Genomic DNA, 15,941 nt, shown 5'->3' with positions numbered 1-15,941 from the left:
GAAGATCCTGAGAGGCCGGATTTATGAGCATTTGGAGAGGCATACTATGATTAGGAATAGTCAGCATGGCTTTGTCAAAGGCAGGTCACACTGAATTTTTTGAGGATGTGACTAAACACATCGATGAAGGTAGAGCCATAGATGTAGTGTATATGGATTTTAGCAAGGCATTTGATAACGTACCCCATGCAAGGTTTATTGAGAAAGTAAGGAGGCATAGGATCCAAGGGCACATTGCTTTGTGGATCCAGAACTGGCTTCCACACAGAAGGCAAAGAGTGGTTGTAGACGGGTCATATTCTACATGGAGGCCGGTGACCAGTGGTGTGGCTCAGGGATCTGTTCTGGGACCCGTACTCTTCGTAATTTTTATAAATGACCTGGATGAGGAAGTTGAGGGATGGGTTAGTAAATTTGCTGATGAAATGAAGGTTGGGGGTGTTGTGGATAGTATGGAAGGCTAACAGAGGTTACAGCGAGACATTGATGGGATGCAAAACTGGCCTGAGAAGTGGCAGATGGAGTTCAATCCAGATAAATGTGAGGTGGTTCATTCTGGTAGGTCAAATATGATTGCAGAATATAACATTAATGGTAAGACTCTTGGCAGTGTGGAGGATCAGAGGGATCTTGGGGTCCGAGTCCATAGGACACTCAAAGCTGATATGCAGGTTGACTCTGTGGTTAAGAAGGCATATGGTGCATTGGCCTTCATCAATTGTGGGATTGAGTTTAAGAGCCGAGAGGTAATGTTGCAGCTATATAGGACCCTGGTCAGACCCCACTTGGAGTACTGTGCTCAGTTCTGGTCGCCTCACTATAGGAAGGATGTGGAAGCCATAGGAAGGGTTTAGAGGAGATTTACAAGGATGTTGCCTGGATTGGGGAGCATGTCTTATGAAAATAGGTTGAGTGAACTCGGCCTTTTCTCCTTGGAGCGACAGAGGATGAGAGGTGACCTGATAGAGGTGTACAAGATAATGTGAGGTATTGATCATGTGGATAGTCAGAGGCTTTTTCCCAGGGCTGAAATGGCTAGCACAAGAGGGCATAGTTTTAAGGTGCTTGGAAGTAGGTACAGAGATGTCAGGGGTAAGTATTTTTACGCAGAGAGTGGTGAGTGCGTGGAAAGGACTGCCAGTGGCAGTGGTGGAGACGGAAATGATAAGGTCTTTTAAGAGACTCCTGGATGGATACATGGAGCTTAGAAAAATAGAGAGTTATGGGTAAGCTTAGGTAGTTCAGACACGTTCGACACAGCTTTGTGGGCCAAATGGCCTGTATTGCGCTGTAGGTTTTGTATGTTTCTAAATATAAAATTCTTTTTCCAACATAATAAGTGAACAAGCTCTGAGGGAAAGAAATACACTAAACTCCTATACACACCATCAATCTGAATTTGCTAGTTACCTACCTGACGAAAAAAAAAGTTGGTTTACGTTATCAAAAAGATTGTGCAACGAAAAGAATACATATTAGGCATAGTGATGGGAGGATCATGCAACTTACCTTGAAATACATACAAAGTTTCTACATGAGACAATTCCCTTATTTCTCAAAGGGGCTGATAAGCATATTCCTGAATGCTACGGGTGGTGGTGGAGATCAAAACAACATATTCCTCTAAATCATAATTCTGTGTTCAGTTATTAAAGAGGTAAAACAGCTCCTGAAAGAACATCAGGTTCTCCCAGAAATGTAGAACCTTAGTAAATAGAATCATGTTTCTCCCTTTCCATATCCATCACCTTTACAAATTAAGCTTAACTGCAATCTACCACCATGACTCCACCTCCACTAGCAATACTCCTGATTCTCCCAAGCACTGAATCTCATTTTCCATAGAACCTAGATACAAATGTGAACTTACTTCCAGAGAAGTCAAAGTACAGCATACTAAGCCTCTCAAAGCAAGAATATTACAGGTATACACAAATACTACTTCTTGCTTAATCAGTCTGCTGAAATTAAGATCAACTATAACTAGATGTTTACTCCTTTTCATGAGATTCATTTATACATAAATTAATTTATAAAAGGAGCTCAAAACCAAGCTCAATTATAGGATGAAAAATACTTCATTTAGGATTGGTGCTAATATTTCAAATGAACAATATTCACAAGTTAACATACTTAGCTAAAATATTAGTACTGTTAAATTATAATGTTATAATAGACTTTGAATCCACAACATATGAAAGATATGCAGAAATGGTTTCTATCCTTGTTCTTGGTAGTTTAACTCTTAATGGTTTTCACTACAATGCATAGTATTGTTAGAATGTATAAACAAATGTACAAGGGTGTTGATGTAAAACTATGATTTTCTCAGATTATAGGAGCAAGCAATTCTATTTTTCCTATTTCTTATTATTTGCATCAGATTCTACAGCACACAACTATCATTCATATTACTATTGCTGGCTATCTTTAGAAGATATTTTAAATTGTAGTCTATTAGATAATCAAATATGCATTGCTAACTTTTATACATTTTATAAAGATGTTCTGTTGTGTAATCTACGTGAATTTTAGGAGTATCATTTTATCTTTGGCAATGCGCTGAGAATTCAAAGCCAGTTTGACTCTCCTCTTCCAAAACCAATTATTGTCACCATCCCACTGTATTGTAGAGGACTGAGCTGTCTGCTTACTTAATACACTTTGTTCTTCTCTAAAGGTACAAAAAGGAACCTCATTCCCTAATAACTGATTAAGCAGGTGTGCAAAATTGTCACAGGTGAATTTCAGTGTAGGAAAGTTGCAGCCTTTCACTTTGCATTCAGAAGAGATAAGTGAATTTGTTAAATGAGAGTAAATAGATAGCATGAACAAAGGCTAAAATCTCTGGATTACAGCCTTAGCCACATGCACTTTAGCATATTGAAGATTAAAGAAATTATATGCATCGATAGTGCAGTGTAGCAAAATGAATAGTGATAACTAGAATGAGACAGAAACTGCCTGCAAAAGTAAAACACAATGGAAATAGGGTCAGAGAAGAGAAAAATACTAAAATGAAAATGAGATCAAAAAACTATCTGAATGCTTGCAGCATTCTAAATCTAGACCAATTGATGCTGCAAATAAAAATAAGTAGATTTAAGCTGATAGCTGAAAGAAATATGGAACATCACTTTAGCTAGAGATTTAAAAAAAAGGATGAAAAATTACTATTGGTAGTTTATCACTCTTCCTAAAAGTCATCATGTCGAATAGAGGATAAATCATGAAAAAATGGAGACTTATAAGAAATATACTATTTTAATCATATAGTTTGGACAAGCTAAATTGCCAAAGGCCTTATAAAGGAGTGCATTACATAAAGTTTCTTAACGATGTGTTGTGAGACATGTTATTTCACAAATGGTCAGGTAGGACCAGATGAGATTAATTGATGATATAATAAGGAATCCTTTGGTTTAAAATGATTGTGACATGGTAGAATAACATATCCAGTTTGAGAATGAAAAAAACACCTGAAATCAGTACCTGCTACTTAAATAAAAGTCATTTCAAAGGCACAAAGACAGGGCTGATTAAAGTGGACTGGAAAATAGATTAACTGATAAAAAGATGAAATTTCAGAGTACTTAGATGTGTATGATAAAATAGGACAAAGTCAACATGGTATTGTTAAGGGGAGATTTTGCCTGACAAATATGTTAGAATTCTTTGAGTTGGCAACAGGCAAATTAGACAAATGAAAATTGATGGATGTTAATTACTTAGATTTTTAGAAGGTTTTTGACAATGTGCCCACATGGAGCTGCTAAACAAGAGTCCAGAGTTTTAGAGGCAAGGTACTAGCATGGATAGAAGACTGGCTGATATACAGATGTCAAAGAATGGTGATAAAGAGAACTTTTTCAGGATGGTTGCCAGTGACTAGGGGAGTTTTGGAGGGATCAGTGTTGGGACTGCAACCTTTCACTGTTTACAGTAATAATCTGGATGAAGGAACTGATAGGCTTGTGGCCAAAATTGCAGTCAATACTAAGATAGGTTGAAGAAAAGGTAGGGTCACAGAGGCAGGGAGTCTGCAGAAGGACTTAGACAAGTTTGGAGAGTGATGGAATTCATTATAGCTAAGTATGGGATTACGCATTTTGGCTGAAAGGATAAAGGTGCAGACTGTTTTCTAAGTGAGGAGAAAATTTTAAAAATCAGAGATGCAAAGGGACTTAGGAGTCCTAGTTCAAGGTTTCTCTCAAGGTTATCTTGAAGGTTGTGTTGGTAGTAAAGAAGCCAAATGCAACATTAGAATTCATTTCAAGATGAATCCTGCACCTAAGAAAGGGTGTGCTGGTCCTGGAGAAGGTCCAGAGGTGGTTCACAAAAATAATACAGGAATGAAGTGCTTAGCAAATGAGAATCATTTGATGTCTCTGGGCTGTACTCAATGGAGTTCAAAGGATTGGGTGGGGTGGGATATCTCATTGAAAATAACCTGACACTCACAGGCCTAGATTGAGTGGATGAGCGGAAGATATTTCATTAGTAGGACAGTCTAGGATTAGATGTACATCCTTAAAATAAAGGGACATCCCTTTAAAACTTATGAATAGTAATTTCTACAGCCAGACTTTGGTGAAGCTGTGGAATTTACTGCCACAAAATGCTGTGGAGGCAAAGTCATCGGTGTATTTAGGTCCTCATTTGGTAAGAATTTCTGGGGCGAAGGCAGGAGAATGGGTATGAAATCAGCCAATGGTAGCAAAAATTCTATGGGCTGAATGGCCCAATTATACTACTACATCTTATGGTCTATTCTAGTTTTACAAAAATAATGGCTGTTGTTTGTGAACTTACTTGTACATAATTCATTAAATTCTTCAAAGGTCCCAGTAAATTGGAAAAGTGCGAATCTGACACTTGCTTTGAAGAAAGGAAGGAAATAAAGAGCTGTAAACTTTAGGCTAATGAGCCTAACATCTGCCATCAGGAAAATGCTAGAATCTATTAAAGGAACAGTAACATGATATTTAGAAGATCGCTATATAACTTAGAAGGGTCAACATGCTTTTCTAAAATGGAAATAGTATTTGATAAATTTATTAGACTTGTTTCAGAAGGTATTGAGGATGTGGATAATAGGGAACCAATAGGTATAGTATGCTTGAATATCCAAAGGAATTGTGTCAGGTGTCTTAAAATTACTATACAAGATAAAAGCTCCTAGATTTCAAAGCAAAATATTAGCATGGATAAAAAATTACCCAACAAACAGAAAAACAGGCCAGAAGTCAGATTACAAGCTACAAGTAGTGAATGCCACAGTTATCTGCATTTGGGTCTGCATTATTTATATAGAACAATACAATAAAGGAACAGGCCCTTCAGCCCATGATGCGTGTTGACCATAGTGCACAACTGCCTATAAATGTTCTATATTACTCCATTCCCTGCCTGTTCACATTCCTGTCTAAATGCCTCTTAAATGTTGATATTGTATCGGATTCCACCAACTCCCCTGGTAGTGTGATACAGGGATCTACCACTCTCCATGTAAAAGAAAAGCTTGTATCATAGACAGTGGATTCTGGTTAGCTTTTTCATCAGTTTATCAGGGCAGGCACTTACTTGGAACAACTCTTAAAGAACAAAAACTAATTGAGAAAATAGCCAGGATTCCCTTTGTTTATTTTGGACACTGTGCTGCTCAATTGGGACAGAAGACTGTTGCTGAACAGTGTCTAACTGGTGTCAGTTGTGTGCACTTATGTGGCCACTAAGACTCAAAACTGTGCCTACAACAGTTTTTAAGCAGCATCAGTTGCATGTGTTTGTGTTCAAAAAGGAGTGATTTTCCCACTGTTGGTTGGCAAGAAATAAGGTACCAGGTTGATTCCAGAGATGAGGGGGTTAGACTGAGGAGAGATTGTGTTGCCTGGGACTGTACTCACTGGAATTCAGAAGAATGAGAGGAGATCTTATAGAAACATATAAAATTATGAAAAGGATACATAAGATAGAGGCGTGAAGGTTGCTTCCAGTGGTAGATGAGACTAGAACTAGGGGACATAGCCTCAAGATTTGGTGGAGTAGATTTCGGATGGAGATAAGGAGGAACTGCTTTTCCCAGAGGGTGGTGAACCTGTGGAATTCTTTGCCTAATGAAGCAGTGGAGGGTACCTCAGTAAATATATTTAAGACAAGGCCGGATAGAGTTTTGCTTTGTAGAGGAAATAAGGGTTATGGGGAAAAAGACAGGTAGGTGGAGATCAATCCATGGCTAGATCAGCCATGATCTTACTGAATGGCAGAGCAGGCTCAACAGGCCAGATGGCCTACTCCTGCTCCTGTTTCATATGTTATGTTCTTATAAGTAGTAAGAAAATTCAAAACAGTTTTGCTCACTGCAGTTTCAAGTATTCAAGCTTAGAGGTGCCAGAAATAGTCTGGAGAGAAAATAAAAAGATTTCACTTCTGAAACAAATTAGGAACTATGAAGAATTTTAAAGTATCGACAATCTTGACATTTTTTAAAGTATCTTGAATGTTATAATGAAAATGAAGATTTGGAGGGTGCGATCATTGATGGCATTTATGAAGGCAGTCCATTATTTACACTAGATGGCTGCACTGATTTTGTTCATTTACAGTCAATTAATAGAAGAAAGCAGCATACAGGTACATGATGAATTCCTCTGTCAATAACAATCAAGAACTAAAATACAGTTTTATAATACTGTAATATTATTGATGGTGTTGCAATCTTTTCTGTATTTCATTTAAATGCATAATTTGTTACTCAGTTAAACTGTAATTTGTCATTTTTATATCCTTTTAACTAATTCCATGAAACTTTAGCTGATTGGGGTGGCTACTTGATTGTGTCAAAATATACTGGTCTTGTTGTGTCCCAATTAACTGGAATCCGCTGTATCTCCTTTAAACTTTCCCTTTCTCACTTTAAAGCTATGTCCTCTAACATTTGACGTTTCTGTCCTTTGAAAAAGATTCTGATTATCTTTTCTATTTATGCCCCTCATAACTTTATATACTTTTGTCAGGTTGCCCCACAGCACTTGACACTCCAGAGAAAGCAATTTAAATTTGTCCAGCCACTCCTTATAGCTAATATTCTTTATATATCCTGGCGAATCTCCTTTGCATCCTCTCCTCCATGTACTTCCTAATACAGCAATTATAACTGTACACAAAACTCTAAATGTCGCTTAACCAAAGTTTTATACAGCTGCTACATGATTTCCTACCTTTTATACTCAACATTCTAATTGATGAAAGTAATGACTTATCTGTTTTGTCACTTTCAGGGAGCTATTGGTTTGTGCTGCAAGATCCCTCCTCCCATCAAGATTCCTCAGGGTCCTGCCAGTGTACTCACCGCAGTTTCTTTCTAATACTGCTGTAATTATCCTTTACCCAGTTTAGCATTTTCCCGAGTTCTAATCTTACATTTATCCTTAACTATCTGAAAACTCGACTGTTTCCAAATGTTCTCCCACTGAAACTCAAATCACCTAGGCTGGTTCAGTGCGTATTTGAACATCTAGCCTGGATTAGCTATATACTGTGACAAAAAACCCTTTTATATGTAGGTAACAAATTCTAAACCTGTACCATAAGTGGAGTCCCAGATGCTCCAGATTAATGACATAGATGAGGGAGCCAAACTTTTGTGGGCATGTATGCTTATTATACAGCAATATTTGAGAAAGTAAGCTTGGAGGAGGAGACAATTTGGCTAATATGTATAACCTGTGAAAATGATGTTTAATTGGAGAGAAACTGTAGAATGTTACCATAGAAGGGTCTAGATATCTTCGCAAATGTATCACCGAATGTCAACATGCAGAGGCAACAAGAAATCAGGAAGGAAAATAGAATGTGCTTTTACTCCAAGGAGGATTCATAAAGCATAAGGAAATATTGCTACAACCAAACAGGGCACTTGCGAGTCCACAACTGGAGTACTTTGCAGTTTTGGTCTTATTAAAGCGGGATTTCTTTGCACTGATGAAATTCCGAGGAAGTTCACAAATTTGATTTCTTCAATAAATGGGTGTGTGAAGAAGAATGATTGTGCAAGTTGGACGCAAATTGGAGATAAGAATTTGGTAATCTTATGAAACATTATATCCATAGAAGGCTTGACAGGTAGGCACTGAGATAATGATTCTCTTTGTGAGAGAATCCAGAACTAAGCAGATTCAAGGGACTATAGGAGTTCCTCTTTCTCCTGTTTCTATCATTCAGATGAGCAGAGAAACTTAATGGGGCATGTCACCAAATCATTAAATACTACTATCATTCAAAAACTAAACATAAATGGAATGTTAATCTTTGTCTCAAGAGCTCAGAATACAAAAGTAATGGAATTAATGCTATAGTTGGAAAGACCTCCAGTTAGACCTTATCTGGAATACTGCAATTGGTTCTGAGCACTGCATCGCAGTAGAATAAACAACTGTCAAAAGTTACATTGTAGTACCTCTGAAGTTTAATCAGAATAAAAGATTTAAATTGAGGTTTGTTTGTAACTACTGAAATTTTAATGACCTGATATACTCAGGAAGTAGAAGAGCAGAGTGGGGAAGACTAGAATAAAAGGACCCTTGAAGCTATCTGTTGAGAGGTCATATAGGGGAAAGGGAATTGGAGAATTTTGAACCATATCCCCTCAAAAGATGTTTACATTTCTAATTTGAGATAGATTATAATTGGGTAAACACATGAATGGACTCAGAACCTTGGCAGACGAATGGAGTTCATATATCTGTAGATCACTCACATTCTAATTAAATAGTGAAATTGTTCCACAGTTGAATAGCTTACTCTATATTTGACCCTCCGGGTTTTAAAATTCCACAGTGGGAAGTAGTTCCACTCGGGGAATTGGTTGAAATCATGTAACAGATACTCACTTTTAATGGACAGGATTAACCTATTGATAAGCTGGATTTCCCCAGGTTTAGTATTTTTCCTTCTGTAACATTTTATCCCATTCTGGCAAGTGTTTTTGATTGTGCTCTACCCTAATCAGGAGATGAGAGCAATAATAAATATAGTGGAAGGGAGTGAACATCATTGATTAGGATTGTGAAGCTGAAACTAAATACATCTCCACACAACCAGACTCTTCATCTCCCCTCGCTATTAAGCAGACCGAAAGAATCAGACTGGTAAACCATTTTATTTCTCCTTTCTTCTCTGCATCTCCTCACTTCATTGTCCTTTTATTATCATATGTAGTTCTGAACAATTTGTCATCGTTTTTCTTAAAGCGGCCACAAGTTTTCATCTTCCTCAGAGGTTAGCAATGTTACTAACTGGAATGGCCTTGGGACCTCATGACATTGCAATGTCAAATGATACCATTCCCAAATGCCTGCTCTCTTCATTTTTTTTAAAAGTGAAAGTGATGTACGATTTCATAATGGTACGCTATTAAAAGTAACCATAATCTTAACAGGTTTGATTATATGACATCAATAATGACAAGAAGCAAAATAATATTAAGCAATCTTTCAAAATGATCTAGATTTGAGCTGGAATAGAAAGTCTTTTTCCGTTTGGGTATATTAAAGTTTTTAAAAAGTACATTGATTTTTAATCTATTTACTAAGGGTTTGTGCAGTGCATTGCACAACATAGGCTTTAGAGCTATTTCCAAGATCATATATGAACCATAAAATAAATTCAAATTGGATCAATCTTTTTGTAAACCTTGAATGCTGATGTGTAATGTTAAGCAATTGGAAAAGAAAATTTGCAAGCAATTAAATTTGCAGTTCTGGTAATCTGATTTGCTCAAACACAACTTAGAACCATAATCCTGGAAAGTAAATATTTTAAATGTTGCCTGTTTATTCTTGAATTCTAGTTTTGAATTAAAATTACCAACTTATATAAAATATAAAACAATTCCACTTAAGTTTACAATCAAGTAGCTGTCATCTTACCTGTGTCCTGATCCTGCTCTAAACCGGGAAGATGGAATTAAAACAGGATCATCATCACTGTCATCAGTTTCACGACTAGCAGATGTCCGAGTAGGCTCATCCTGATTACTCAGCTTTGTCGGTTCTGACTGCTGTGTGGATTCAGTCATTCTATTGCAGCTCTCATTAGTTTCTGTACTTTGGCAAGACACTTCTTCTTGTTGCTGTAGTCCTCCCTCATCTAAGCTTGCTGGTGCAGTCTGGCAGCTGTCATCTAATACGCTATCTTTGGTTTCTTCTGTTGTGCTCCCTTCTTTATTGGCTTCATCAACCTCCACGTGCCTGACTTTGCATATTCTTTTACCTGACTGTTCAGCTGATTCAGGTGCAGAAACATCTGCAAAAAAAAAAGGAAGAAGATACTGTAATGGATTAAAATCCACTGTGGGTTCAAATGTAGATTCTGAAGTCAATTTGTTACATAAACAAACCCTAGAGTTCTATACAGAATCTTCAGTTGTACTTTAAGGGCCTAGGAAACTTTTGCCAGTCAATAAATGGCTACCACCTAAAAACACAGAAACTAGTAGCTCTGCAGAAAATTTGTAACTCTGTCTTTTACATATTAGACCAGAACACAAAACATTATATATAACATGGCTGGCACAGATATCATGGGCTGAAGGCCTGTTATTATGCTATATTGTTCTATGTTCTATTGTACGAAGGAAGATGGCTGAGATTAATAATGGTTGATTAGCACAGCTGTAGGACATCACTGCAGATGTTCCTCAGGTAACATTCTGGATCCAAGCATCTTCAACTGCTTCATCAAAGACTTTTACTTCATCATAAAGCCAGAACTAGCAGTGTTTGCTGATAAGTGTGCAGTGCCGAACTGCACTTGCCTGCTCAAAGCGGCATTCAATATAACCTGAGATGTGGCGATTATCATTTATGCTTATAAATACCACATAAATCAGATACAACCACCAATGTATAACATTAATCGCATTACCACATCCTAGAATCACTAGTAACTCAGGCCCTAACAGAATCAGCTACATAAATATTGTGAGTGTATTAGCAAATCAGAGACCAAATATCTCAATTCTTGACCCCCACCAGTTAATCTGTCCAAGAAGTGAATTGGAAAAGGATTTTCTTAATGTATACAGACTTCTTTTAACCTTTTCAAAAGAATTACTTCTTTTAAGAAGTAATTTTCCTCCTCTTTATTAATTCCAAAAGTCTAAATAGAGTATCTGTAAGCTTACTTGTATCTATTATTTCTTCTGAATGCTCCTCAGGGGCTTGTATTTGCTGAGATTCTTCCTGATTGCTTTGTTTGCTTTGAATTCCAGTTCCCCGAGAAGTTGAAGCCGAATCATTCCTAGCATTTTAATAAAATGAATTATCAGATCAAGTCAATATTCTTATATTCAAACTATTTTAAGAACTAACATTTACAAGAATAATTATTCTTCAGTTTTGTATTTGCCACACAGTGAACACTGTTATCTAGCACACTAGTATTTTGGAGGGAACATCAACAGAGGAACACCAAGGAAGGAGTGGTCATGCTGGCAGAGAGACATCATAAATGGAGTGGCAGAATTGATGGAGAGGCAGGGTAAATCTTGATCAACTAGCACCTCTAAAATCTAGCACAAGTTGGATAGCAGAGATTCTATGATATTTTTCTTATTAATTTTACTGTTTGTGTTGTAACACCAGCAGAAAATGATGGCATTTGATGTATATTTTACAGAAAGGAAGATCAATTCATTTTTGGTACTTTTAAGGCACAAGATAGGGTTTGAGAGAAATGATAAATCTGTCATGATGGAACGGTACAGCAGTCTTGATGGGCCGATGGGTCATTTCTGCTTCATGTCTTATGGCCTAAAATGCTAGTCAGCCTAAAAGTGTCAGCTATTTCAATGACAGAGTAATCAAATTATAGGAATAGGTAAACATTCCTCTTTCAGTTGCTTTAACAATTACACAAATTATGTAACTGAATACTGAACAATTTATACCATAACAAGAAACAAAATTTTTAACATAGTCAAAATAAGCAGAAAATGTTGGAAACGCTCAACAGGTTTAGCAGCACCTATGGAAAGAGAAACAGAGTTAATGTTCAGGCAAAATGATCCTGCTGAGTATTTCCAACAATTTTTTGTTTTATTTCAGATTCCCTGTCAGTATCTAATGCCTTCTATTTAAAAAATATTTTTATTTCTTTGCATTTGAAAAAGCTGTTAAATTTTCAGCTAGCTTTTCTTCAACTAAACATAACTTTATTATTTTTAAGCAGTTCCTAATTGCATTCCTAAAAATAGTTCATGGTGTAAAAACAACTGCAAGTAGTCAAACTTTTGTGATTCTCACAAACAGTTTTGGTTGAAGAACTCCTTTTCAATTGGAAGACCTATAGACAACTCTTAAATGACAGCAGAAGTACAGTGCTTTGAAAAAGTACTCAGCCCCCATACTATTTTCACAATTTTAAAATCTGTCAATTTACTAAAACTACCCATCTCTCTGTAGGGTCCAACAGTATGGTAGATTTTCAACAGAACAAACCAAAATGAAGACAAAAGGTCATTCAAGACAAGTCAGGAATATGATAATAAAGAAGTACAAATCTGGGGAAAGGTAGAAGACCATCTCAAAGGCACTGAACATACCTTGGAGCTTAGTGCAGTCCATTGTAGGAAAGGGGAAAAATATGAAACCACAGCCACATTGTCTAGGTCAGGCCATCCCTCTAAACTTATTCGCCAGTGAAGAATGCAACTTGTAAGAGAGGCTACTGTGATGCCAAGAGCCGCCCTGAGTGAGCTGCGGAAGTTAGTGGCTGCAACTGGAGATGAAGTTCATGGTCCACAATTTCAGAATCAGATTTATTATCCAGCATGTGATAATTTGTTAACTTAGCAGCAGCAGTTCAATGCAATACATAATCTAGCAGAGGAAAAAAATAAATAAAATAAAAAATAAACAAACAAGTAGATCAATTACGTATATTGAATAGATTTTTTTAAAACGTGCAAAAACAGAAATAATGCATATTAAAAAAAAGTGAGGTAGTGTCCAAAGCTTCAATGTCCATTTAGGAATCATATGGCAGAGGGGAAGAAGCTGTTCCTGAATCGCTGAGTGTGTGCCTTCAGGCTTCTGTACCTCCTACCTGATGGTAACAGTGAGAGAAGGGCATGTCCTGGGTGCTGGGGGTCCTTAATAATAGACGCTGACTTTTAGAGACACTGCTCCCTAAAGATGTCCTGGGTACTTTGTAGGCTTGTGCCCAAGATGGAGCTGAATAGATTTACAACCTTCTGCAGCTTCTTTTAGTCCAATGCAGTAGCCCCTCCATACCAGACGGTAATGCAGCCTGTCAGAATGCTTTCCATGGTACAACTATAGAAGTTTTTGAGCGTATTTGTTGACATGCCAAATCGCTTCAAACTTCTAATAAAGTATAGCCGCTGTCTTGCCTTCTTTATAACTACATTGATATGTTGGGACCAGGTTAGATCCTCAGAGAATTTGACACCCAGGAACTTGAAGTCGCTTAATCTCTCCACTTCTGATCCCTCCATAAGGATTGGTATGTCTTCCTTCGTCTTATCCTTCCTGAAGTCAACAATCAGCTCTTTCATCTTACTGACATTGAGTGCCAGGTTGTTGCTATGGCACCATTCCACTAATTGGCATATCTCACTCCTGTACGCCCTTGTCACCACCTGAGATTCGACCAGCAATGCATGAATCATCAACAAATTTATAGATGGTATTTGAGCTATGCCAAAAGTCATGTGTATATAGAGAGTACAGCAGTGGGCTAAGCAAACTCCCCTGAGATGTGCCAGTGTTGACTGTCAGTGAGGAGGATATGCTATCCCCAATCTGCACAGACTGTGGTCTTCCGGTTAGGAAGTCTAGGATCCAACTGCAGAGGGAGGTACAGAGGCCCAGGTTCTGCAACTTCTCAATCAGGATTGTGGGAATGATGGTATTAAATGTTGAGCTATAGTCGAACAGCATTCTGACGTAGGTGTTTGTGTTGTCCAGATGGTCTAAAGCCATGGGGACATCCATTGAGATTGCGTCTGCCGTTGACCTATTGTGGCGATAGGCAAATTGCAATGGGTCCAGGTCCTTGCTGAGGCAGGAGTTCAGTCTAGTTGTGACCAATCTCTCAAAGTAATTCATCACTGTAGATGTGAGTGCTACTGGGCAATAGTCATTAAGGCAGCCCACATTATTCTTCTTAGGCACTGGTATAATTGTTACCTTTTTGAAGCAAGTGGGAAATTCTGCTTGTAGCAGTGAGAGGTTGAAAATGTCCTTGAATACTCCTGCTAGTTGGTTGGCACAGGTTTTTAGAGCCTTACCAGGTACTCCATTGGGACCTTCTGCCTTGTGAGAGTTCACTCTCTTTAAAGACAGTCTAACATTGGCCTCTGAGACAGAGGTCACAGGGTCATCAGGTCCAGCAGTGTAACATTTTGATCTCAACACTAAGTGGTACGTGTGGTACAAATTTAATACTGAGCATCAGCCAGGTAACACCATCCCTATTGTAACGTATGGTGGAGGGTGCATCATGCTAGAGGGATGCTTTTCAGCAACAGGAACTGGAAATCTGGTCAGGACTGATGGGAAGATGAATGCTGCTAAATACATAAAGATCCTGGATAAAAACCTGCTAGCCTCTGCCAGAAAGCTTAAACTTAGGAGGAAGTTCATCTTTCAGCAGGACAACAATCCAAAGCACACTGCCAGAGCAACCATGGAGTGGCTTGAAATGAAGAAAACTAATGTTCTTGAGTGACCCTGTCAGAGTTCTGGTAAGAACCCAATCAAATATCTCTGGCAAGACCTCAATATTGCTGTTCACCGCTGCTCTCCAACTAACCTGGCACAGCTTGAGCAACTTTGCATGGAGGAATAGGCAAAACTTGCTCTGTTGTGCAAAGCTAATAGAGACTTATCCAAAAAGACTATCGACTGTACTAGCTGCGAGAGGTGGTTCAACAAGTACTGAGCAAAGGGGTTAAATATTTTTGAACTGCTGACATCTCAGCTTTTGAATTTTTGGTTATTCATGCTTTCAATTTTCCCTGTTTTTGGGGCTCTACTGTGAAAAAAGTGAGCACATGGTTCACAAAAAAAATTGTCTGTTTAATTGATCAAAATCCCTGGTTGTAACACTCATTTATATGAACAAAGTGTTGAGGGCTGAACACTTCTACAAGGCACTGTAATGCTGAAATACAGTGGTTTAATGATACTTTTTAATCTGCCATTTCAAATGTTAATTAACTCTGATCAAAAGGGATTTCTATTCATTCCAAAGTCAAGTATTGTCCACATTCAAAGAAATATCAACATGCACTTTGCCATATCATACTTACCATTCATCAGTAAAATCTAGCTTGATTGTGCTCGCAGTTGTTCCCTCTGTACTATAATGTAAACTTAGAACTGGTTCAGCACCTGGTGTTCTGGTGCTGGAGCTATCTGTACTGCTGCCTGAAAAAAATAAAAACTCACGTAAGAATGCCTTACATAGGAACGGTGGGGAATTACAAATGACCAAATAATAGTTATCATAGTGCAATCAACAATTTCTTAATGTTCCAGCTGTTACATTTAACAATTTTATAATTACAAAAATACATGTTTATTTGTTAATGATATAATTACACAAATCTCAACAAATTAGTCTATAATCAAATTAAAAGATTGACAAAAATAAAGCACTGCAAAGCAGCTTTGGAATTAAAGCAGAAAAGAAATGATTCTCCCCTCAGTCGCATAGCTGAAAGCACTGATAAGGACTAAAGAATCTTAAGTACACTAAGATGCAAATATTTAAGTACTGACTCAAAATTGTGAATCCAGGTTTATTTTGTGCATGTTTCTTAATTCTTTTGTTCCTAGGAAGCATAGTTGCATTGCTGTTAGGCTATATGTTGTGTGTTTGCAACCTATCTTGGTACTTAATTACTAAGTGCA

The 15,941-nt window shown here is 37.6% G+C and overlaps 1 protein-coding gene across 6 annotated transcripts in view; it reads right to left on the bottom strand.

Annotated features, from left to right (window-relative positions):
- dcaf6 (ddb1 and cul4 associated factor 6) overlaps positions 1 to 15,941 on the bottom strand; it is a 169,998-nt gene that overhangs the window by 56,065 nt on the left and 97,992 nt on the right. For all 6 annotated transcript variants that reach the window (XM_073045489.1, XM_073045490.1, XM_073045487.1 and 3 more), the window contains 3 exons: positions 15,338 to 15,455; positions 11,186 to 11,301; positions 9,930 to 10,305 (listed from right to left, as the gene is read on the bottom strand). In XM_073045489.1, the coding sequence (XP_072901590.1) occupies positions 9,930 to 10,305; positions 11,186 to 11,301; positions 15,338 to 15,455 (610 nt within the window). The remainder of the gene's footprint in view (positions 1 to 9,929; positions 10,306 to 11,185; positions 11,302 to 15,337; positions 15,456 to 15,941) is intronic.

This window comes from Hemitrygon akajei, chromosome 5, assembly GCF_048418815.1.
Source record: "Hemitrygon akajei chromosome 5, sHemAka1.3, whole genome shotgun sequence".
In the NCBI taxonomy this organism is placed as follows: Eukaryota; Metazoa; Chordata; class Chondrichthyes; order Myliobatiformes; family Dasyatidae; genus Hemitrygon; species Hemitrygon akajei.
Note: the sequence above shows the minus strand (reverse complement) of the source record. Positions and strands in the feature narration are given on the sequence as shown.